Raw genomic sequence first — 26714 nt, 5'->3', positions numbered from 1 at the left:
GTATCTGTACAATTCTTTTGGTAATTTGTCCGTCCAAGTCAGGATGGCCGAGTGGTCTAAGTCGCCAGACTCAAGTTCTGGTCTTCCAAAGAGGGCGTGGGTTCAAATCCCACTTCAATTTTTTTTTGGCACAAAAAAAAGATTAGATTTGTTTTTGGTAGTCTCTTCTTTTTGTTGGATACACTGTAGCTGCCAACATGATTTTTTAATGCCGACAATCCATCGACCTTGTCGGCGGCTATAGTAAAAATTTTCTCCAATTAGAATAAGCATCTCCCAATTAATCCTTTTTCGTTAACTTGGGAAACAAATATTACTTTTTTGGAAACGAGGGAAAAGTATCACTTTTTCTGAAACAGGGCGAAAGTATCTTTTTTTCTTTTTTTCTGAAACGTGGCAAAAGTATCACTTTTTCTGAAACGGGGAGAAATTAGTACTTTTTCTGAAACGAGGCGAAAGTATCACTTTTTCTGAAACAGAGCGAAAGTATCACTTTTTCTGAAATGGCGCGAAAGTATCACTTTTTCTAAAACGAGGCGAAAGTATCACTTTTTTTGAAACGGAGCGAAAGTATCACTTTTTCTGAAACGAGATGAAAGTATCATTTTTTTTGAAACGGGGCGAAAGTATCACTTTTTATGAAACGGGGGGAAGTAGCACTTTTTCTGAAACGGGGCGAAAGTATCACTTTTCTGAAACGGAGCGAAAGTATCACTTTTTTCTGAAACGGGATGAAAGTAGTCGCAGACAAACCTCATCTTCAGATTTTTCTTCGTTCGGCCCTCCCAATGTGACAACGGTTGTACTACTATGACCACTTTTTTTGTAAATAGTAAGTGATCAATTGACACAAAAAGATTGGATTTCTTTTTGATAGTGTGTATCTGAAAAACCAAAAATGCCCCTCCATTTTTAGTCCAATTACTATAACTCCTCATGTATCCTATTTTTTAGGAGTATAATTGGAAAACAAACTTTAATATAACTTATCTAAAAATCCGTGCCTTGTAATTTTACAAATTTTATCTCGTTGGAAAGGTTATAAAAAAATCTACGCAACGAGTACAAACAACAATTTCAAATTTAGAACTTTTACGAAAAATTCAGAGATATTCATCATTTTTAGGCACAATTTTAGAAAATTAAATGTATATCTGTTAGGCGAACCACCACAAAGGATACATAACACTTTATGTAGCCATATTTTAGTTTATGCGTCAACTAATTTTTCGTTGCAACTAATAAAACGATGTACTCCCTCCGTTTCAAGAAAAATGATACTTTCGTTTTGTTTCAGAAAAAATGATATTTACGCTCTGTTTCAATGAAAGTATCACATTTTCTGAAACAGTGCGAGAGTATCACTTTTTCTGAAACGGGGAGAAAGTATCACTTTTTCTGAAAAAAAGACGAAAGTATCACTTTTCTGAAACGGGGCGAAAGTATCACTTTATTTGAAACGAAGCGAAAGTATCACTTTTTCTGAAACAAGGTGAAAGTATCACTTTTTCTGAAATGGTGCGAAAGTATCATTTGCTTTGAAACGGGGCAAAAGTATAACTTTTTCTGAAGCGGGGCGAAAATATCACTGTTTCTGAACGAGGCGAAACCATCACTTTTTCTGAAACGGAACGAAAGTATCACTTTTTCTGAAACGGATCAAAAGTATCACTTTTTCTGAAACGGAGCGAAAGTATCACTTTTTCTGAAACGGAGCGAAAGTATCACTTTTTCCGAAACAAGGCGAAAGTACCACTTTTTTTTGAAACGGGACGATAGTAGTCGCAAACAAATCCCATCTTCAGAATCTTCTTCGGTCGGCCCTCCCACCGTGGCAACGGTTGTACTAGTTATTTTTTTCCGTTTTTAGGGTAGTCCACCTTAGTTTTTAGGTTTAACATGGTCCCAGATTTTTTTGTTCTTTTTTTTTTCTTGCATAAATTATTATATTATTAGATACAAAACACTATTACAAAAAACTACTTGAAAGTCTAATGAACTAAGCTCCAACAACGTACTACCACATTATTGAACAAGTTGCTGTGTTTTCTTACCAGTTTGCCTCGTGAGGTACCAGCCAAGCCGGAAACAGATAGGAAAAAATCACTCAGTCAAAATTAATAAGAGTAAGTTTTTTTTTGAAGCATAAATTTTATTAAACTACTAGAGAGCTATTACACGAGATTCATCAGTTACATTTGGATTGGTTGACCATGAATCTAAAGCAACATGACATTGGTTAAAAATGTGAGCATCAGTCTTTAAATCAAATATGCACCAAGGGTTGATGTTGGAGTTGAGCAGGTGGTAATGTTCCCGGGTTTCAAAGATCGAATGGCCTTCGGTCAATGCTTTCCACAAAAAAAGCTGTACTTTTGATGGACACAAAATCCATAGGAAATTTGATGGAGGTAGATGGTTGCGATGCAAGTGATCCAAAGTTGTAGTCACTCTATTGTATTCAGATGTTGCGGTGTATTTCCCTTTGATTGCCTCCTTCTGTTGCTGCTTGATCCATAAGAGTAAGTGCCATGTTAAACCGTCGACAATTGCTAGATAATCGGCTCAATATCTTATTATTTTAAGTACCCCTCTTGTAGTATGTAAATGAAATTATTATTTTAAGTACCCCTCTTGTAGTATGTAAATGAAAAAAATCACCATGTCAAAGTTAATAAGAGCAAGTGCCATGTTAAACCGTCGACAATTGCTACATAATCGGATCAATATCTGCACAAAGATGCTCTGCATGACTTCCTCTTAGAGAAATTAAAGTCATTGTTCGGATATAAAATGCGTCTGCGAATAAATATGAAAATAGATATAACCGCTGCTCAGCAGTTGTGTGTGAATTCTAACAAGCAAAGAACATGTGATGCTCTAAGATATTCCGTGAGGTAATATAGATAAGGAGATAGTACTAATCAGTATTCAAGTTACTCAGTACCACTGTACTGTCTCCATTAATTTTATTTTCATGATAAGCTCTAAATGCAAAGTACAACGTATTTAAGGATGAAGAAGACCTAACACTGAACCCTAATCAACACTGACCTTACACGTGGTCGAGATGTCAACGTACATCCTTAAAAGACTGACAGTAACTTAAGACAGGGTTAACTGCTAAAACACGGTTAACTAATTTAAACTGAAATGAAAATACATCCTTCTGTTGGATACAGGGCACCATAGAAGCGATATAGTAACCATGACAGTACTCCCTGCTTCCGAATATCCTTGTCCTCAAGGATGATATTTGGGAAAATGAGCACGAACATTAGTCAAATCCTCCCAAGTGGCGTCAGCTAGGGTGGTATCTGACCACTGAATCGGTAGCTGTTGGACTGCTTGCCCCTGACGAAAGACTTGGCGTGAATCTAAAGTTGCAATAGGCTTAAGAATAATTTCACCATATGAGTCTACCAATGGCAAGGAAGGCATTGTGGAAACAATAGCACCCAACTTTTTCTTCAACTGTGAAACACGGAAGACTGGATGAATTTTAGAGCTAGGGGTTAAGTCTAGGTTGTAAGCTACTTGACATACCCTTTGAACCACATGAAAAGGTCCATAATACCTAGCAGACAACTTGAAATTTTGCCTCAGAGCTATGGAGGTTTGTCTGTATAGCTCTAACTTCAAGTAGACTAGATCTCCAACCACAAAAGATCTATTTGTTCTCTTCTTGTCAGCAAACCACTTCATTCTCTCTTGTGCTTTGTGTAGGTTTTCCTTTGAAATTAAGGTCAATGACTGCATCTCTTCTTTGGAGATATTCTTCAACTGAAGCTACAAATATAGTGGCAAGAGTAAGAAAAGCTAAGTGAGGTGGAACATACCCATAGAGAGCTTGAAATGGAGACATTTTCAGGCTGGTGTGGAAGTTGGTATTGTACCACCATTCTGCTAATGGGAGCCAGTTGAACCAATGTTTGGGTTTATGACATGTCATACACCTTAAATAACCCTCAAAACAAGCATCCTCTTTCAGATTGGCCATCTGACTGAGGATGATAATTAGTGCTCATGTTGAGATGTGTTCCCAAAGTTTTGAAAAGCTCTTGCCAAAATTTGCTGGTGAAGACCTTGTCTCTGTCTGAGACAATGGAAACTGGTAACCCGTGTAACTTGAAGATGTTATTTAAGAATTCCCGAGCCATTGTAAGTGTTGTGTAAGGATGAGTAAGCCCTATAAAATGACTATACGTACTGAATTTTTCCACCACTACTAAGATAACATCCTTATTGTGGGACTTAGGAAGACCCTATATGAAGTCCATGCTGATGTGTTACCATGCCTGCTCTGGTACTGGAAGGGGTTGGAGAAGACCAGGAGGGTGATGATGCTGCAGCTTGTTCCTCTGACATGCGTCACATTGTCTGACTAGAAGCAAATTATCTTGTTTCAATCCCTTCCAATAAAAATAAGTTTTGTCCCTAATGTAGCTGACATGAATGCTTGAATGTCCCCCAATTGCAGATGAGTGAATGGACTGGAGAATATGTTGTCTCAGATTAGTAGAAGTACCCACATGAATCCTGCCCTTGAATCTGAGAATGCCCTCCAAATAAGTGTAATGAGGAACTGCAGAGGCATTAACTAGCAGCTGTGGAATGAGTTTAGATGCCACAACATCATTTGCATAGCTAGTAATTATGTCTTGAGTCCATGTTGGGGTGGATAAGGTAAGAACACTGCAGGTGGAGGATGAACTAGTTATAGGAAGTCTAGAAAGTTCATCTGCAACTATATTTTATAGTCCTTTATTGTAGTGAATGGTATAATCAAACCCAAAAAGTTTGATGAGCCATCTTTGCTACAATAAGGTAGTAAGATTCTGCTCCATGAAGTACTTAATGTTATGCTGATCAGTATTAATAATGTCTCCATTTGGTGACTGCATTGAAAACATCTAATAGTTCTTTCTCATATGTAGATAGTCCCAAGGCTTTGGGCCCTAAGGGTTTGTTGCAGAAAGCAATAACTCTTCCCTCCTGCATGAGTGAAACTCTAATGCCTCTAGAGCAAGCATTTGTTTCCACTACAAACTGTTTGGTGAAGTCAGGAAGTGCAAGAACATGAGTAGTACACATAGCAGTCTTAAGTGTAGTGGAGGCTTCTTCAGCTATAGGGGACCAGACAAATGTATTCTTCTTCAAGAGATCTGTAAGTGGCTTAACGATAGAGCCATACCCTTGAACAAACTTTCTGTAGTATCCTGTTAGGCCCAAGAAGCCTCTAAGTTGCTTTATATTTGTAGGAATAGGCCAAGACTTCATGCAAGCAATTTTTTCTGGGTCAGCTGCCACTCCATTAGCTGTAATGATATGTCCTAGATATTCTAAAGAAGATTGTGCAAAACAACATTTTGAATATTTGACGTATAAGTGGTGTTCCCTTAGTAAGGAGAGAACCACTGAGAGGTGATGCACATGTTCTGTAATGGGGGCTATACACTAGGATGTCATCCAAAAACACAAGAATAAATTTTCTTAGATAAGGACCAAACAAAAAGTTCATAAGTGCCTGAAAAGTTGCAGGAGCATTGGTGAGGCCAAATGGAATGACTTTGAACTTATAATGGCCATGGTGGGTTCTAAAAGCAGTCTTATGAATGTCAGGTGAATGTACTCTGATTTGATGATAACCAACACTTAAATCTAGCTTAGTAAATACTGTACACCCATGCAGTTCATCTAAGAGTTCATCAATAACTGGAATAAGAAACTTATCTTTGATGGTAATGGCATTGAGCTTCCTGTAATCAACATAGAATCTCCAAGTGTTTTCTTTCTTCTTCACAAATAGTATAGGAGATTCAAAAGGGTTATGGCTATCTTGAATGATGCCATCTTTAAGCATTTCTTGAACCAAATATTCCACCACTGACTTGTGGATATAAGGGCAATTATAGGGTATGAGATTGATTGGTTGTGAGTCAGATTTGAGGGTGATTTGGTGGTCTAAAACTCTTTGTGGTGGTAGCTTTATTGGCTCCTCAAAAACATCACTGAATGTGTTGAGTAAGTCTTGTACTAGTGGTGGTATTTCAGCTGGGATAGGAGATACTGATACAGAGAAAAATTGACCCACCAATGCTGGAGTGTTCTTTCTGATAAAAATTTTCATTGCATTGCTACTAAGCATCAAGAGTGTTGGCTTAGAAGAAGTACCTTTTAAAGTGATCACCTGGTCATTGTGTAAGAAGGAAATGGACAGTTTAGCTAAGTTGAAGGTGACATCACCTAATGTCCTTAACCAGTCAGCTCCCAAAACTAAATCACAGCCACCAAGAGGAAGTAATCTCAAATCAGTAGCAAACTGATGGTTTTGCATAGTCCATTGTAGCTGCTGGCAGACCCCAGTACTTGTAATTTTAGCTCCATTAGCCACAGTAACTAGCATGTGAGCAGTAGGGTGGACCTCACACCCCAATTAAGTTGCAAGAGAAGAGTTAATGAAGCTATGAGTACTGCCTATGTCAATCAGAGTATTGATAGATTTCTTTTTAATGAATCCTCGGATTCTAATGGTGTCAATATTTACATTGCCATTAATGGCATGGAGAGAAATCTCCATATCTGATTCAACTAAATGATCTTCAAGAGGCAATTGTGAAGGTTCTTCCTCATCAGCTTCATTATCAGCCACCATCATAAATAATTGTTGGGGCTTACATCTATAGCCTAGTTGGTATTTGTCATCACAATTGAAGCAAATCCCTTGGGCTCTCCTTTTCTCATAAAAGAGTCTTCTTATTGGTGGTATATAAGGAGTTTTAGGTGGTGGGTTTGGAGGAGCTGAAGTATTGGATGTAGATGCTCCAACAGTGGAAAGTGTAGGAAGTGGTTTGGGGATAGAAAATCTGATGAATCCTGACGTAGTTGGGGGTGATTTAAGTGGGATGGGTTTTAAAGGTTGTTGTTGAGAAGCAAGTGCTACTTCTTGCAATCTAGCCAAAAAGAAAGCTTGAGAGAGAGTTGTAGGTTTGTGCATCTGAACTGAGCTCTTAAGAACTTCTTTCAACCCATTAATAAAGCTCAATACAAAGTATTCCTCAGTAAGATGAGGGTTTTTACTCAACATTAATGCTTTTAATTGTTCAAATTGCTCAAAATATTCTTCAACAGATGTAAGTTGAGACAACTTGTGAAAACAACCCACATAATTATCATTTGCTAGATCTTCAAAACGATTACAAATAGCTTCTACAAAAACAGGCCAAGATATGGAGGTTTACCAGTAAGGAAATCGAGAAACCAAGAATCAGCTTTTCCTTCCAAGTATAAGGAAGTTATTTCTGTCTTCTGCTCTTCAAGAGTTGAGTGGATCTGAAAGGATCTCTCACACTTAAGGATCCAGCTGCGAGGATTGTCACCAGTAAATCTAGGAAAATCGAGTTTTTGAGGTTTATAGAAGTGACTGAAATTACTTTTTTGATGGGTGTGGTTGGAACTCTCAACAGAAGGACTTCCTTGTGGTTCTGGTTGAGGTCTAGAAAGAACCTGAATAAGAGAGTCAAACTTAGCTTGATTGGCCTCAAAAATTTTAACTAAAGAAGCAAGCAAGGTATCTTGTTGCTGAGCAGCTGTTGTACGTTCTGCTGCTTCACGAGTGTGTGGATCTGTGAGATTTTTGATGAGTTGAGACAGTTCATGCACGGGTGGTAGAATCCACATCTTTGATGGTTGGACCAGTCATGGTGTATATGAATAGGGAGAAATGATCGACTAGGTGATACCAAATGTGATGATCTAAGATATTCCATGAGGTAATATAGATAAGAAGATAGTACTAATCAGTATTCAAGTAACTCAGTACCACTGTACTGCCTCCATTAACTCTATTTTCATGATAAGCTCTAAATGTGAAGTACAACGTATTTAAGGATGAAGAAACCTAACACCGAACCCTAAACAACACTGACGTTACACGTGGTCGAGATGTCAACGTACATCCTTAATAGACTGACAATAACTTAAGACAAGGTTAACTGCTAAAACACGGTTAATTAATTTAAACTGAAATGAAAATACATCCTTCTGTTGGATACAGGGCACCACAGAAGCGATATAGTAACCACAGGACCATGACAGAACAAAAAAAAAAACGGAAGATGGGTCATTTGTCCAAATATTTTTAAAACATGGTTAAAATGGACGAGTAAAAATTAGTATGAGTGAAATGGACACCAAAAAATAGCAAAGATGAAACTGGATTCATCCTGACTTAAACTTAAAAAATAGAAAGGATGAAACTGAATGCATCTTGATGTAAATTAAAAATAAAAAAAATATTTGAAAATGGATAGGATGAAACTGTTTGCATCTTGGTTATTTTTACATTTTTGTTCATTTACACACTATCAAAATCTAAATGTCCTTTTCACCCAGGAATTATTGGTTTTGGTCTTTTTAACCAATTTTGTGAAAAGAAAACCCTAAAAATAACATATATAATTGCACTTCGTTGTCTATAAATACAAACGCATCATTCACCAACATGTTCAGTTCTGAAGAAGAAAGTAGTTACAAAATGGGTTTGTATCAAAGCAATTTTTCGTGTGTTGGTCGACTTTTCCTTTTGGGAATAGTTGGATGTTTAGCTTTGATGATCCGTAAGTAATAAAATCTCTTTGCAATTCATTTTTTTCTTTAATTTTTTCTAACCAGCTATAGAAAGAGATTTTGATGCTTAAAACAGCTTTTTTTTTATGTGGTTCTCATATCATCTTCAATTCGAACATTTTGCCTTAATGATCAACCCTTGTGTTTTCTAATCCACATGAATTTTTGTTTGATGCAGAGATGCCATGCGCTGAAGCGGTTCTACAATGTGCCTCTGGCGAACGTTACGTAACAAAAACTTATAAGGGTAATTGGCAGCTCGTGCGATGTGAAGACTCTTGTCCTAACGAGATAAGAACTCAATGCCAGAATGATAATAACAGAGTCGTGTCAAAGATTAAGTGCAATTGGTGGGATCCTCGTACGGGTAGCGTATTTGATGAGTACGCAACTTGTGAGGGATGCTGCGGAAAATCTCTCCCCACTCCACCACCAGCCCTAACCAAGGAATGTCAAGCCGGGGAAAGAAGTAAAATTTATACTATACCTGCTTTCCGGCCATGGAATTGCACCATTTGCGAAGATAAATGTAAAGCTGAATGTGGGTCGACGGAGGAGTTAAGGGAAACATGTGTGTTGAATTATGTCAATGAAGCTTCGGATCATAGTTACACGTGCAGATGTTGCTGCAAAAGTGAGCCTGCATCACCACCCCCTCCACCTCCTTCCCCTCCACCCCCGTCACCATCCCCTCCACCTCCTTCCCCTCCACCTCCATCACCACTTCCATGTCCATCATGTCCACCTCCAGACAATACATGTGATACCAAGGACATGTACGTAGCATTCTATCTTTCTGGCACCGATGATTGCAATCTTTGTGCAGATTATTGTAAGAGAAAGTGTTCGAAATTAGATAGTGCATTGGCATCGGAATGTTGCATGATCGGATCATCTTCAGTCCAGTGCAAGTGTTGTTGTACGAACGAATAACACACCGGCAATATCCTCCCCTTCAGCTGTTTCAAGGTTACTATCATTCATCACAGAGCGACTAAGAGATGCGTAATTTCTTGAAGTAGTTAGCTGGTAATAATAGATTATGAATAATATCCTTAGTCGTGTTTTTCTTGGTTTTGCTTTTTATTTTCAGTCATTTTAATTAGCTGATGCCCTGTACGACTATGAATTGATTGATTTTCTTATTAGACCATAAATCAATAACAGGAAGCAACTTTATTTGGAATTTTTTATTGTTGTTGTAGCATATCATTTATACGTTTGATGAAATAGCTTGGCGTTTCGTTCATCTTTTTGCTTGTTTCTATGGTATGCTCCAAAATTTCGTAGCTGCCAAAATTCGCTAAATCCTTAGATCCCATGCTACCAAATCATTATAAGAATTACAATTACAATGGGTTTACTCTCACCAAAACCCCTTACAGATACTACCGAACTTGTCGATTACCCTTTCGTACATATGTTTCCTTACCGTCCACATTTTGTAAAAATGTCTATTTCGCACACTCTCTACATGAGCAAGGACAATGTTCTTGAATACCCGTTTCTTATAAGCAACATAAATGATATGTGCCAGACTTTTTTTTTTCTCAGAGCGGGTGTACCTGCTAGGAAGGAAGTATTTTTGGGTCTTCTATCCGATGATGGTTCAGCTTTGAGGCATGCTGATATCCTTATAATGATGTCACATGTGTTTCTCCTTTCACATGACTCAAAAGAGCAAAAAGTATTGGATAAGTGCAGTGCTTGGATGTTTTGACTTTCTCCATTCTTGGTGAGTTTGGAAAAGACATGGTTGGTTTCCTGAAGAGAGTGAGATGTTGCATAGCCAGTTGTGATTTCAATGATAAAATTAAAAAAATTGTTTTTCACGAATTATGGCTTGCCATTCAGAAGGGGTCAGTACACAATTAGTTGCGTAGTTATCGACCCACTCCATTGTAACCGAAGAAGATTAATTTAGTCCAAATATAATTAATAATTTTATTTAGAGAAAGTTAAAAGAAATATCAGATTCGCGCATTCGTATTTATTTACTATCAGTGACATCCTAAAAAAATATTCTCAAAATGAAGTTATATTAAATCTTGTATGTGGCATTATTCCAGGATCATGTCCATGCACGCAGCACTGTTGATACACACTCGGAGAACCAAGCCAAGCGAGTCTGACTAATAAATATGTCACATGGTAATTAATACTGCTTGTGATATACTTAAAAGAAAATACTGTACGTGAGTAATTAAGAGCTAGCACTATGGAGAGGGATATCCCTTCCCTATCCCTCTTCATTCCTCAAAACCTCAAAAATTCAAGTATTATGGTCTTCCAAATCCGTATTTATGTAGGGATACTCACCTCTTTCTCTACTTGCCTGATCAGATCTGATCAGCCTTGTAGAGAAGGGAAATCACACGGGTACTCAGTATCCGTATTATTTTACGCTTTACGCGTACTGAGTACCCTAAAGCCGTTGATACGAGTACTCAGTACGCGTAGATTTTTACACGGGTACTGAGTACGCGTTTCCGAAATTTTATTTGTTTGACCTTTTTCGTTTACACCTCTCTCACACCCGATCCTAACCATCCATCATTAATAACGGCTCTATTTTCTACACCGTCGGATCCCAACGACCATTTTTTCAAAATCCTCTATAAATACCACTCTATTTTTCTTCTCAAACCACACCAAATCAATTTCTTCTTCCTACATCAATTGATTTCTTCACTTAAATTTGTCTAATTTTATTCTCGTTTAATAGTTTTAATTTTGTTTTGCTCATCAATGGCGCAGACTCAAAGCCAAAAAGGAAACACAGAACGAGATTCACTAGTTTGGAAGATCATCACATGATTACTCAGTACCTTGCTATTGGTTATCACAATTATCAGGATAAGGAAGTGTTTTGGGAAGAGCTTTTTAATAAATTTGTGGAAGTTTGTGGCGGGAATCGGAACGACCGCACTTTAAAAAGCGTTCATAATCGGTTTAGCAAAATCAAGGATGAAGTGGATAACTTCTCCGGTTGTGTTGCAAGAGCCGTAATAGCTAATCCGAGCATTGACTCTATTAACCGGGTATGTTATTTAAATATGTTTATTATACTTTTCGTATATGTTATTATTAAATAGATTAATATTCGTGTATCTTATTAACGGATTGTTTAGAATTATGTAGATGTTGATTGCGAAAAGTTTATATTCTGACATATACAAAAGAGCTTTTGAACGAGATGTTGAGTGGAACATGCTTAAAGATGTTCCAATTGTGTCCGTCGGTGAAACTGAAGATATGGAACAAGATTGTAATCCTCCGTCATCTCAAATTCATGCAAATTTCTCTAATATGTTTAGTTCTCCACCCTCAAGTTCCCAAAAACCCACCTTCAAGCCAATTTGTCGAGAATCAATTTACAAATAATATCCCTAGCGGTATTCCTTTTCCATCAGGATATACCCCTAGTACGACCCCAATCACCATACCTGGAACATCGTCTGGTGGATTTACCGGAGATAAACGCATTTCTAGAGCAGCGAAAAAAACCCAAATTAATAAAAACTTGGTTGGGAAAAGTAAATCCGCCACACCACCCTCGCAAGACTCTCATATGAGTGACGCGGGTAGTAAACTTGTTGATTATCTAAAAGAATCCCGAACGATTGTCCCAACTCGTCAGCTCCAACAAAACTAAATTATGGAAAGGTTGTTAGAGACAACTCGACAACAAATTCAGGCTGCTCAAATGAAAGAAGAAAGGGAAATAATGAAGTTGGATTTCAAAAAGATGACTCCAAAGGCAAGAAAGTACTTTGAATATCAACAGAATGTCATATTGGCCAAGCAGATGCAGAGCGGACAAGATATTCCTTTCAGTTTTTAATAGCTTAGCTTAATGGTTTTTTTCTTTTAAGTAATGTCGTATTTCAGTTCTGGTAATCCGTTAAATTTATAATAGATTAGTTTAATTCTTGGTTTTGTTTTTATGTAAGGCCGCATTTTACTTCCGGTGTTGTAGTTTAGTAACGGTAATGTAGTTTCGGTAAAAATTATTTATGTATTTCTATTTTCGATAAATTGAATTATATTTTGGGGTAGTAACGGATCTTTAGTAACGGCTAATTTCCAACGGCTAGTTTATAACGGCTAGTTTGTAGCGGCTAGTTTATAAAAGATATTATAAATTGTGTTAACTATCTCCAAAAAAACACACCCCTATTTTGATAAACTTTGAAAAACTTCTCACATTTTTTGCTACCTCTCATAACTCTTTACACGAACTGAACAATGGGATCATTTGATTCAATTGAAGATTTGGCAATCACCAAAACATGGTACAAAGAATCTCGAGTAGCAGATCAGTCTCCTGTAATGCCAGAGCCAGAAACCTTTTGGGCGAAGATATATAACCAATATAGACGAGATTATGGGAATGCGAAGGGAAAAAGTCTTCAAAAAATTCATGATCGGTACCAGATAATCCAAAAAGTCATTTCAGATTTTATAGCTATTCAACAACGGATCCTCAACGCCAGCCATATTAGCCCGTCCCCTCAACAATTTGTAAGTATTTTTGAATTGCTTTCCTCCAAAGCTAAATTGATTGATTTGAAATCACAAGAATAAGTATAATGCCATGTGTTATTGTATCACGAAGTCGTTAAAGCGCGTTATTTGGAGGAAAAGGGTGAAGCATTCACATTTGATGAAAGCTATCATTTCATGGTATCCAAACTCCCAGAGTATCAATCGCCGGACAATTCTTCTGCTTCATCCAGTGAAGACTAAAAGTTTAATAAATATTAGTGAAGATTTTGTGGGTAAATCTCTGTGTAAACCCTCACGAGACTATAACTCGTCCACTAGGGTCACCTAGGGGTTTAAAGGCTTGTTGCACGTGCTAAGTGCAATCGAAATTGTTGTCTATTTTGTGGAATTTTAGTTTTATCCATGTTAAACTTGTCTTAATTTAAAACTAGAACATCAGATCATATATGGATTGCCAGAAGACTTAAATATAAAAGATTACATAAATATAAGATAAAACATTCAAATATAATCATTCTTCAGTATTCTTCTTCCGAAGACTTGATTAACATCTGATGTTGAAACACACAGCAAAACAGAAAAATACATAAACTAAAGATAAAACATACAAATTTATTCATTCTCCGAGATTGGTATTCTGAAGACTTGATCAACATATGATGCAGCAACATCTAGGCGACGTTATAGCTACATTTCGTCTGGATTATAGATATCGTAAGTTGCTTTCAACAGCTGATAACATTCCTCATGCGGAAAATTATTGCCTGTCTGTTTAAGATAGCCTAAACGAGCAACACTTTTCTGGAATTTATAAATAAAAATTAACTTTGGTATATATATTTACTTAAAAATAAAAGAAATCTGTAAAACTAATTTACCCTTTGTTCATATGACATTCCAGGATTGTGTATGTTAACATCGGCCTGAATAGTCACGAAAGTGATGATCGCCATGTTCATCTTGCTCCACCAAACTCTAAGACCTTCTTTGTCTCGGGCGTTTGGATTTCCATATATGTTATCAAAAAATTCAAAAACATTCTTCCAGAATTGGTTGCGTGACGCCTGAACTACGTTAAGAATATTTCTTTTTGCTTCAATCCATGCTTGTGTAAGAGCAACATCTTCTTCTTTGCTAAATCTTACCATTTTTATAAAACAGAGGTATGATAGACTTTTGGGATAGCTTCACTTTGGAAAGTGATTTAATATATATAGAGATATGATGAGAAGATTTATAATTCAAAAAAAGACTGTTATACAGTACAAATACCAGTGAAAAATAGATATGACGTTAAGATAGTTTAAAGTAGCCGTTATACAGTGAAAAAAACATATCCGTTTTGAAAAGTTTAAAAACTATCCCTTTACATTCCAAACCATGAAAAATTTTCACTGACCTGATGTTGGTACGTGGTTGTACTTTGATTTAATGGCTCAGACGGATTAGAACCTAAGTAAGGTTCTTCTTGACTATTTGGAACAAAGAACCCGTCGACAGACCCGAATCACGAGATTGACCTTGACTAGATGAATCACATGTATATGGTGCTTGATACGGTTTCACAAATCTCATGGGGGTGGTTCACCGTATTTGATTTGGTGTTGCAGCTCCGATGTGTAGTCGTAACCCATTGTTGTGTAGCCAAGTATTTTTGTCGCATAGCCTGATATGCATCGCGCCACATCTCCTGTAAACAACAAGGAAGTACATGAGTTTAATTCTTTTTTACAAGTAAAATATATTTGAATTAAATATATATTATACTCACAGGTGTACCCAGGCTGACTTCATAGTTGGGTTGAGGAAACATTCCCAAATACTCCATTCCAACAGGTGGATAAGTCGCCTGAAAGTCGAGGCCACATATTTTAGCTGTCGTTTCGCTTGGTGGATGTGGGAAGAGATGATGCTCAACAGGCACCAATTGTTCCGTGTATGTGCTTCATCGTTGCGGTGCTGGTTGGCGTACATACGCATCGTTATCTTGGGTGCCATACAAATCCCTGTTTCCTTCATGTGCAATCACACCCCTGTACTTCCCAACTGACTTCTTCTTCCACCACAACTTATAATGTTGATCGGATACTTCATCATAATGCAGGCCATTAACATTCTGGTCCTGGTACAAATATGCATTTGTGATGTCTATTATTGAATCAGGAGGGTTGCACGGTATTACAGTGATTCCAAGAACTTGTTTGAGACATCGTTCTCCCAGGTACAAGGCGTTGTGACCATAAGGATCGTAAAAATCCTACGTGTTAAAGAGATTCGTTTAGCCTCTACCACCTCTGGTCTAGTTCTCCATTCACTATCCTCCCATGGCGACCAGAATACATAATCGAATGCAAAGTTATCAATCTGGTTACGCACAGTTGTCACAGAATGGGAACCTGAATCTCTCAGACTGCCTTTTCCTATTAGTCTTTGTGATCCATCATATAACCTTCCAGCTGGCCACGAATCCATATTTTCATTTTCAGATTTTGTATAGGGAAATAGACATCGGAAATATGCCCAAAACCAAGGCTGCAACATTATTAGTTATTATTAACAACTATAAACAATATAATGTAACCAACAAAAACACAAGAAAGAAAAGTAAGATTACAAGTGGGTTTTGAATTTTACCATCAATGGAAACGAGAAGAACTGCAATTCAGGAACGTTACCCGTGACTCCGGTACTCAAGCCCCTTAACATATAGGCATACACCGCCGAACCCCCAATCATATTGTCTTAGCAAATTTAAATCCCTCATTATACGAAGCCATTTACAATCAACAACACTGTTCTTGTTTGGGAAAAAGACATTCCCAAAAAACCAAATCAAAAACCATCTTGCAATTTGCTCCTGCATTAATACATCGTTTTCTAGGCTGAGTCTATGTTCGACGAACGCTAATATTAAACTATTCTTAAGCCCCTTGCATCTATCCACAACTTTTTCTCTCAGAGAAACTATGTCTTCTTGTCTAACTTCTTTTATTCCAATAACCACAATTGAATTTTGGCCTTTCTTTTTTCTAGTAGAACATTTCGCCTCAAGATATGGGAGCAAACAGTCTATGGTATTGGGAGCCATGGCAAGATTTCCTCATTACTAATTGAACTTAATAATATGGGTATACCTACGCCAATAGGAATTTCAGTAATTTGGGTGAAGTCTAATGGGGTAAACCCTATTTCAAAACTAGGGAAGTGAAATGTATTGGTGGTATGCCACTACCTTTCAAATATACAGGTAGTTAGGAAGTTATCTTGTAGTTTTGGATAATATACTTTGAAAATGGAACCGAACCCACAGTCGTCTAAAATCTGTTTAGCAGTTGGAAACCTAGAAATTGAGGTATACATTTCATGAATTGGACTTATACTACTTCGATGTCTCAACAATTCCGAACTACTCACTGTCGTATCAAGGATTTTCAATTTACGATCACTATGTTCTATTGAAGAAACCGGTAATCTATCTTCCATAATTCGTTGAAATCCATCCGAGTCCATCTACAACACACAAGTACACATAAATCATCACAAAACAATCAATTTTATTCAAAAAATCTACAACGGATGTATTTTACAAAGACCAACAACAAAAATCATCCACATTGTCTACTAAACTACAACAATCCTAAATCATCAATAACAATACCATATCCATATTCATTTAGTCATTCCTCAATAATTTAATCATTCATCAATACTAAATCATCAAAAACAATACCATATCCATACCAATCAACAACATATCCATATCAAAATTCATTCATACACAACACCTTATTTGATTCAATCCACAAAATACCATAAAATCAATCAACAACGTCCTGAACTATGAAACAACATACAATGACGCATTGTAATCGAACCAACATCACAAATTTAACCATAATCAAACTCAAATAAAATTTTAACCCTAAATTTTTAATCACTCACCTTGGAGGATTTTGATGATGAACCAGGAATTTAAAGAAGGTAAATGCTTCACCGGATGGTAATGAACAAACCCATTCAATTTGAGCTCCAAAATCACACAACAAGGTCTTCAAATCGAAAGTGTTGAGGAGGAGAGAAATAGGGAAGAAGAATGAAGAAAACAAGAATGGTCGACTAGCTCTGCTTCTGTGTTCTTAAACCTATGAAACGCATACTCAGTACTCGTTTTTGGTCAAGTCAACGAGTTGACTTATACAGGTACTGAGTACGCGTTTGGCACTATTCATACGGGTACTGAGTACGCGTCTCGTGTAGGGAAGGGATGATAGGACACCATAGCAAGATTGCCTTTCATGTATCATCCCTTCCCCATATTTGAGGGATAGGGAAGGGATAGCTAGCACCATAGTGCTAGCTCGAATAACACGAGAAGCACTAGTACTTAGTTATTTACTACTCCCTCTTTCTTTGGATTAATGTAGAAATCAGACGTTTTCATATTTTTCTCTTCTTTTCCCTCTTTTTTTCTTCAGAAAATGGGTTATTTGGCCAAAAGGGTACTTTTCCCGGTTGAGATGGACAGATAACATATTGGTTTGGGTGAAACGGACGGGTGCCACGTCGTTTCAATTTAGACATTTGTACACCCATTAGTTCTTTAAACATGGAAAACATCGACTTCCAGATCTATCTCTTTGCTAGCTTTCTTCTTCTACCACAAACAACATTTCTTCCTCCTCCGTCTTCATAGTCAGTAGAAAACCAACACCACCAGGATCAATATTATCTCCACCACCATCAGCATCTCGTTCTCCAACATCACAAACACCAACAACAACATCATCAACACCAACTACCGTAAAAACCAACAACATATCATCTCCACCACCAAAAACAACAAACTCACCATAAGAAAATACACCACCACCACCATCAACAACATCACCGTATTCCTTCATTATCCCGACCACTACAAACTCCATCAATATCATCGTCGAAAACGCCACCAATATCAATTTTTTTTTTTTGAAATACCCTAATTAAATTGAGGTTAATTTCTTAGATTGATTGAAGCTAATTAAAGAAATTGGGTTTTGTTTTCTGTCAATTTCACAAGATGAGTAAGTTTCCTAAACCCAATTTTGATAAAGCCCTAAAATTTTTTTGATGCATTTGAATGAATGTTTCATATATCTTGTGTTATTACTGGATTAAATTGGTTTCGTCTTGTGTTTCCACAGGATGAGCCTGGTTTCATCATGTGTTGCTACTAGTTGAGTTTGTTGTACATCTTATGTTTTACTGGATGAAACTGGTTTCATCTTGAGTTTTCACAGGATGAGCCTGGTTTCATCATTTGTTGCTACTAGATGAATGTTTTTTACATCTTCCTGTTTTAGATTGGACTGATTTTAGTTTCATCCAATTTTTATACTAGGATGAAATTGGTTTCATCCTGTTTTATATTGGGTTGAATTTGGTTTCGCCCATTTTTAACTAAGATGAAACTAGTTTCATCTTGTTTTAGATTGGGTTGAATTTGATTTCGCCCATGTTTAAAGTAGGATGAAACTAGTTTCATTCTACCATAATTTAAGATTTCTATAGTGGGTTTTCTTAAAATTGTTTAAAAACAGTTTTTGTTTGCGTTCTGTGTGAGTTTCTTATGATTTTTGTAGTGAGAAGTCTTGTTTGAATTTGTCATGGATATGGTGTTTCTCATGTGGTTGCTCTCTATGTCTTACACCAAAGAACTGCACATTATGTCCACAAAAAGGTAAGAAGAGTTGTTTCTTAGGCTGTTGCAAATCCTGTAGTGGATCTTGTTGCTGGCCCAGGTGTTATTGCGGTGACTACGAATGTCCTGTAGCAAGTGTTTTTGTGGTCTTCCAACATGAAAATCAAGCACCATTTGATGTTCTTGCTTCAAATGTGCCTCTTGTTCTTGTTTTCAATGTCCTACACTGAAGTCTTGTAGTTGTTTTAGGTGTAAAAAAATATGTTGTGATCCATGTACATGCCTATGTTATTGAGACATTAGATACATATACGGTTATTTTACTTAAACTAGTGTATACTATTATTTGGATAACCTATTCAGGATTGTTCAGGATGAACTTGGTTTCATCCTGAGAAAGCATATGTTTAGTCATATCTTGTACAAGAAAAGTATTTTTGTCATTTTAGGGATATGCGAACTTGTTTAGGGATGTTTTGTCAATTACAATTATACTTTTCTAATATTTCTGGCAGAGTACCCAATTTATTTTTTTTGATGCAAAAGAAAATTTTCATTAAGAACTGCAGTCTGTTACATTTGTTGTTTCAGCATGTAATGCTGCAACAATGAAATTTGGTGGATATTGTATCCAACTTCTACTAATGTGAAAAGAACGAGAGTGATTGGTTAGCTTATCAGCTGGCTTATTTAATTTTCTACTAATAAAACTGCAAGTCCAATTTGAATGCTTTCTTAACAAACCAATAATATCTAGAATAAGAGCCTGAGATTCCCATCTGACTTTTTGATAGTTTCCATTTGCTGCATCAACCACATTATGTGCATCCATATCGAAACTTACACGGTACAGTTTGAGTTCATCTTCCCATCTTATGGCATGAAGCAAACCTTCTATCTCCGCTTGTTCCGCGTCTAAGTGTCCACGCTCATAGATGCAGCTCCCTCGTTCGAAAGCACCTGTACAATTCCGCAGGATTAGTCCAATACCACTATGATTTTCAGAATCATATTTTTAAAAGATGCATCACAATAAATAGAATAATAAGGTGCACTAGGTGGTAACCAAATGGCAGGTAAGGAATTAGTTGAACTATTGCTGTCTTTCAAGCAGTTTCGTTTAGTCATTTCCTTCCCCGTCATATTGTTTAGATACTGTAGAGTATTTATGACTTCCAACGGGTTGGGTTCTTCCCATCAAAGACATTTCTACAGCGTTCCTTCCAAATCTCCCAGCAAGCATTTTCCATCTTCACTACCCAGTCCTTATCCAGTTTTACCATGTCATTGGTGAACCAGCTTCGTATCCATTGAGCTACGTCTTGGTTTGCATCTGTCATACTTCTTCTTGCACCTGGAATTGAAGTCCAGACAGCCTGTGCAAAGGCACAGTCCATACAATATGTTTAGTTGTTTCAATATTTTGTTGACACATGCCACAGACTTCTCCACTGTAATGTATAACTCTCCCCATCCATTCGCTGGAAGGAATTATATCTTGAGCACATTTCCATAAGAAAGTCTTGATTCTAGGTAAAGTATTTAAACTCCATAATTGTTTCCAAAATATTGCCATGCCAGCATCAAAAGTCGCAGCTGCGTTAGTTTTTATCTCCACCAGTTTCCTATAAGCAGACTTCACTGTGAACTGCACATTGCGAGTAAGTGACCAGATAAGTCTGTCTTGAGTGTGACGAGGAATTTTCATCGTCATTATTTTGAGTATAACTGCAGGTGCGAAGAGTTTTTGTAGAACATTGATTTTCCAGGTATTTGTATCCTTATCTATAAGGTCACTGACAATACTATAAGATACTTCCAATTCAAAATCTGCGATTGTACTAGGCGGCTCTTGTTCACCCATTATCCAATTATCATTCCACGTCAAAATCTTTTTCCCATCTCCAAGTAACCAAAAACGATATTTTTGCACAAATGTTGTTTCTCCATGAATGCTTTGCCATGCCCAAGTGGTGTTTTTCTTCTTTTTGGAATGAAGAATTGAAGTATCTGGAAAGTTCTTCTCCTTCAAAGCTTTTGCCCAGAGTTGATGAGAGTTGTGACATAACCTCCATACAGATTTTTCTAACAGAGCTTTGTTAAAGCATTCTAGATCACGAAAGCCCAAACCACCATTTTCTTTGTAAGTGTTAACTCTTTCCCATGAAATAAAGTACACACCTTTTTTCTCTTGCTTTTTCCACCAGAATTTTCTCTGTACAGTGTCCATCTCCTTTATTGTCTTCTTTGGGATCTTGAAAATCCCCATTTGGTGTGATGGCATAGCATTAAGAACGTGCTTTACCATTACAGATCTACCTGATTGTGTTAAAAACTTGTCATTCCATCTTAATAGTCTTGTCTTCATGCCTTCCACCAATGAGGAAAAAGATGTTGTTCTTCTTCTGTTGAGAAATAATGGGATTCCCAAGCATTTTTCTTCAAGTGACATCTTCTTCATCTTTAATCTTCTAAGAAGTATTCTGAAGTGCCTTGAATGTAGATGCTTAGAGAAGAAAATTGCAGATTTTTGAAAATTTATTTGTTGTCCTGAGGCCAATCCAAAGTTCTTGATAAGTTGTAATAGATTATCATCATTGTGGAGATCTGCCTTCACAAATAATAGGCAATCATCTGCGAAGAGTAGGTGTGAGATTGGAGGTGCATTCTTTGCAATCTTAATGCCCTGTATTTTCATTTCATCTTCAGCTTTGGCAAGTGACCTGGTAAACAACTCTATGGTAAGAAGAAACAAGTAAGGTGATAATGGGTCACCTTGCCTTATCCCACGACTAGGTTTGAAAGACTTACAAGGTGACTCATTGAGCAATATTTGTATCTCTGCTGTGCTAACGCATTCTTGTATTAGATTACAAAAATGGTCTGCAAAACCAAAGCTCTCCATAATTCTTCGCAAGAAAGACCGTTCGACGCGATCAAACGCCTTTGACATATCCAGTTTTAAAGCCATGAACCCTTTCTTCGCCTTCTTCCTTTTCATGCAATGAATCAACTCATGCGCAAGAGTAATGTTATCCCCAATTTGTCTATCGGGTACATAAGATGCCTGCATTGGTGAGATCAACTTATCCATCAACGGTTTTAATCTCGGCACCATTATTTTGGTAATGAGCTTATAAGTTGTGTTGCAAAGTTCTATTGGCTTGTAGTCTCTTGGTGATTGAGGCAGCTGCACTTTTGGTATCAAGCATAGATTATTTATGTTCATTTTCCTAAGCAGTCTTCCACTTGCAAAGAAACTTTGAATCATCTGAACTACATCTTCCTTCGTCGTGCTCCATTGTGATTGAAAAAACCCAGGTGGGAAGCCGTCAGGTCCAGGTGCTATCCAAGGCTGCATGCTCTTAAGGGATGCATAGATTTCCTCTTCTTGTGGTATACTTGTGAGTATAGCATTCTCAGCTTCAGTGATGCATTTTGGAAGAAGACTGAAAAGTTCCTCATTGTGATCAGGATTGGTTGTGCTCATAATATTGGTGAAGTGCGATGTGAGAAGTTCTTCAAGATTCTCCCTGCCTGAGCACCAACTGCCATTTGGTTTGAGTAAGACTCAATACGATTCCTTGATTTCCTCCTTTTTGGTTGCTGATGGAAGTATTTGGTATTCTGGGCATAGTACCCAAATTGGTTAATAAAAAAGTATCTTTTTAATTCTTGTCCATTTAAACAGTATCAAAATGTACAAGTCTTTTTTTGACCCAGGAATTGTTGATTTTGGTCTTTTAAACCAATTTTGTGTTTTTTTTTTTTTTAATTTTCAAACGAAAACATCAACGATCTAAAAAAATCATTAATGTCGACGGTTTAAAAAATCATTAATTTTTTTCATTTTCTTCTATATAATGTTGAAACCAACGCGAGTGAAGCATGTCCTATGTAATGCGTTAATTTCCTAAATTATGTAATGAATATTTTGTTTCTGAATGTATGGCATAATCGGGTTACGTAGACATTTATAAACTTTGTTTATTAGAATTTGTTTATGTGCACATTAGTAAGAACCAATTATGGGTTTTCTTCGTCATTCGGAAAAACCAAACCCAGAACCGAACCACGAGTGCACCAACATCAACCGATTATGTGTTGAGTTTTTTCAAAAAAAAAAAAAAATCTAAGTTTTGGCGATGAATTTTTAATGGTAGTTGTATTCAGAGTTAACTTGATTAAACATCACTTAATCATCCAAATTAGCGCTAATTAATCAGGGGTATTTTAGCCACTTAGTAGAATAATCTAATGAGGGATTATCATTTTACAAAATAATTTTATTTGTCTTGTAGTGATAGGCCTAAAATAATATGCCTAGGCCTCAAAATAGGAAGGTTGCTTAACTATAATAAGAGTTTTTATTTTTATTTTATTTGTCTTTTGATGTAAAACTTCTGCCATTTCATTTATTAGTAGCAATCAAACCTCTTTTTTTTTTCCCTCTCTCCTCTCTTTTCCTCTTTTTTTTAAGAAAAACCTTAGCCTCCATTAATTTCTTGCTCAGATTTGGTCATTTTTGGACCATATTTGAGCAAGATTTCTTTTCCATTTTAAATTTTAATCGAATAAAAGTAGTTTTCTTTTGTTTTTGATGTCATTTGACATATTTCTTCGCTATTTGGAGCGATTTTTCTTCGCCATTTGGGGTGAGTTTCTCTTCGCTTTGCGGGCGGTTTATTCAAACATTGATCGCTGGTTCGTGACTTGCTATTCTCGATTCAAGAACATCGACAATCCAACACGGTATTGCTTAGATCCATATTCAATCCAAGGGATTTAGGGAATCCGGGTTCGTTTGGATTTACAAGGTTTTGGGAAAATAACTCCTTTCTTATAGGAGTATCTCTTATTAAAGAAGAAGAAAATCAGATTAAATGGTCGGAATCGATTCCGGATTATACCATCATCCTTCCCTGCTACATTTACAAAATTGGGTATCTTTACGGTATATGGCTCTTTCTCTTCGTGATTTACCTGTAATTGATATCTTCATTTGTATTAGGATACTTATTATCTTGTATTTTGATGTTTTTGTTATTCTTGTAAGCGATCATGTAATCACATTTTAATTTGGATAAATTGAAATTGTTGATTGACCAAATAAAATAAAATAGTAGCAATGAAGTTTGTAGATAATTAAGCTAAAAGTAAGAATAAATGCAATCGCTATGAGTTTGTATAGACTAATGGTGGACCCAAAGGTTACCGAAAGACCGTTAGATGAATATTAGTTGAGTATTTTTTATTTTGCTAAATACCCTGATTGTTAATTAACTAGCGCTAACCAGTTTAATATAGTCCAAACATATAGCTTTCCTTTTCCATTTTCCACCGTTCTCGTTCAATTTCAATTATCTTCTGTTCTAGCCTCTGCCAAGTTTCCGTTCTTGTTTTTCTTCTGGGCCTGGCCTTCCCTCTCTATTTCTCAGAAGTGGATCAGGTAAAGCGCCTATAACAACTGGGTGTTAATTCTTGTGCTCTCATGGATGCTAACTTTGGAGATGAGGATTGGAAAATGGGATCAACTTCAAAACCATCTGTTTAACATGTCAAAACAAGTTACATTCATTTTGAAGTAGTATAAAAAAGTAGTTTTGTTTATGCAAAGTGCTATGGAGAAATTCATTGAACCAACAATTGGATACAAAAAAGACAAATAAGTTGCACAAAGATGGGTTCAATTTTTTAAGAATCCATTAGTATCAGCTGAGTTCTCCATTAATAAACGATCATATTTATGCCGTGAAATTTTATTCACCTGTTATTTAATACCAATTCGGCGACCAATTTGGATATGCATGTAGAAGTTGTGGAGCTTTCTTTTCCCTATTGCTTAGGTTGAGTGAAAATTTGGTTATGCATGTAGAAGTTGTGGAACTTTCTTTTCCCTATTCCTTAGATTCAGTGAAAAAGAGTCTGAATTTGCATTCAAGATGTTCGACGAAATATCACTCTCTAGTTGGTTAAGTTTTAAACAGTTAGGATATATTGTCATTTTATTATTTTTATACGGGTATTTTGGTAACAAATCAGGCAGTCAAAGTTAGTCTGCGACCCTAATGCATCAACTGCATTTTCTACGACCCAGACCCTAGTTAGCCATAAAACTTACGACCCTTTTACAAAATATCTCATTAGGTTTCCTCCACATATAGATACTAGGTTTTAGTGAGCTAATCCATGGCTAACTGATCTTGCAGATCTCCAGCACCTAGTTAGCAATTCGGCAAGCGGTAAAAATTCATAGCGGCAAAAATGCGGGCATTAATCTGCGAGTTGAAATTTTAGTTCAGGAACTTTTAGTATGTATACCAGGTATGCGCACCCCTCCATTTTACAAAATTCCAAGTTACGCTGGTACTACGAGTACGCATACCCTCCTGTAGACGTTGATATTTGATAAACTTGTTTTGTCCGTAACTTTTTCGTCCGAGCTCGGAATGACCTCATTCTTTTTGCATTCTCTTCCTATTTCAATTATCTTTAAGATGCGTATGAGAAATCCTGAATTTGAATGAGTGAAGCTTGGTATTTGTCCCGTCTCTTGATTTTGAGAATTTTTTTCTCCTTTTCTCCTTTTCGTCGCACTTCTTTGACTTCTCTTAAACTTGGGCACTTGGAATAATTCTCTTCTTAGATATTTTTAGCACTTTGTATCTTTTTTTGGATGATTAACCTAATAGAGACAAATAAGAGAAAACAAAAGTAATAACAAAAATACATGCAAGAATAATAGCTAAAACAAGTATGGAATGCACACTAAAATCATATGAATTATGTACTTATCACTCGCTTCAACCCACTAAGCGCTGGTATGTCAAGGTTGATTGTCATATTTTAGTATCAAAAATCATAAGTCGCTTGATTAGATTACTAGAGTCGTGTTAGGTTAGACTAGGAAGTCTAGAAATTTTGAGACATACAAGTATTACTCTGAAGACCTAAAGATTCCGAAGAGGTATCGACAACGATGATAACATCATACTTCCACATGAGGTTAGTAATACATGACTTGACTTGTTTACATTTTTATATCGTTAGCTTTCACGTCGTTTCTGATTGAAAACATAACATGCAAAGTTAAATATTGGTACAATTGATTTACAAAGTATAATGCTTATCTTTTGGACTTCGTAATTGCGATATTGACATAATTTTTGTAACTCTTTACTAGATTGTGTAGTGAACAGAGGTTTGATTTCATACCTAGAAAACTATGTTTCGTTACATAAGTTTAAGGAAGTAGACATATGAACTTATTTCATAGTCGAAAGGAAATCATAAGGATTATGATCTCGATTTTCATTGAATATCCTAAGTATGGGCCGATCGTAACCTATATAGGAAATCAAGGTAGAACTGATCCTAGCTTATGTTGGGATTCAAGGTAGAATCGATCCATACCTATATTGGGAGCCGGTCCCAATAGGAAAAACTGATTTCTATAAGTCACGTACACTTTAGGTTTTGTGTGACTTGAAAATTGGGTTTGCAAAATAGAAAAGTTCAAGATGTTGACATAATGAGTAATTTGAACATGTGCTAAAATCTTATTTCTTAATTTTTCAAAGATATTCATTGATATTCAAGGTGAGATCCCAAACCGAAAATAGTAGAGAATCTTTTTGAGATTTTCGAAGTTAATATGTTTTGTTTTACCAGCAATCAAAACACATCTCTGGAAATATATATTAGTTAAGTGTTATCTAATATTGAGTTGTCCACGGAGATTTCAGTTATATAGTTGAATATTGGTTGGAATTTATAAAACCAAATTTTGCTGCTTTATTGCGCATTTTTGAATATCTTCGGTTATGGAATTTCCTTGGTGGCCAAACTAGTAAAGTTTGTTTTTCTTACAAACTTATCCCGAGGAAGGAAAACTTCA

At 36.4% G+C, this 26714-nt stretch overlaps 1 protein-coding gene across 1 annotated transcript; it reads left to right on the top strand.

The window, feature by feature from the left end:
• Positions 1–8534: 8534 nt before the first annotated feature.
• Positions 8535–9791, top strand: LOC113337891 (gamete and mating-type specific protein A-like). The gene is made up of 2 exons (XM_026583441.1): positions 8535–8618; positions 8807–9791. The coding sequence occupies exons 1-2, from the start codon at positions 8537–8539 to the stop codon at positions 9559–9561; spliced, it is 837 nt and encodes a 278-aa protein (XP_026439226.1). The 5' UTR covers positions 8535–8536; the 3' UTR covers positions 9562–9791.
• The last annotated feature ends 16923 nt before the right edge of the window (positions 9792–26714 follow it).

Source organism: Papaver somniferum, unplaced genomic scaffold (assembly GCF_003573695.1).
Source record: "Papaver somniferum cultivar HN1 unplaced genomic scaffold, ASM357369v1 unplaced-scaffold_18, whole genome shotgun sequence".
NCBI lineage: Eukaryota > Viridiplantae > Streptophyta > Magnoliopsida > Ranunculales > Papaveraceae > Papaver > Papaver somniferum.
This window is presented reverse-complemented; position numbering and strand designations above follow the sequence as displayed.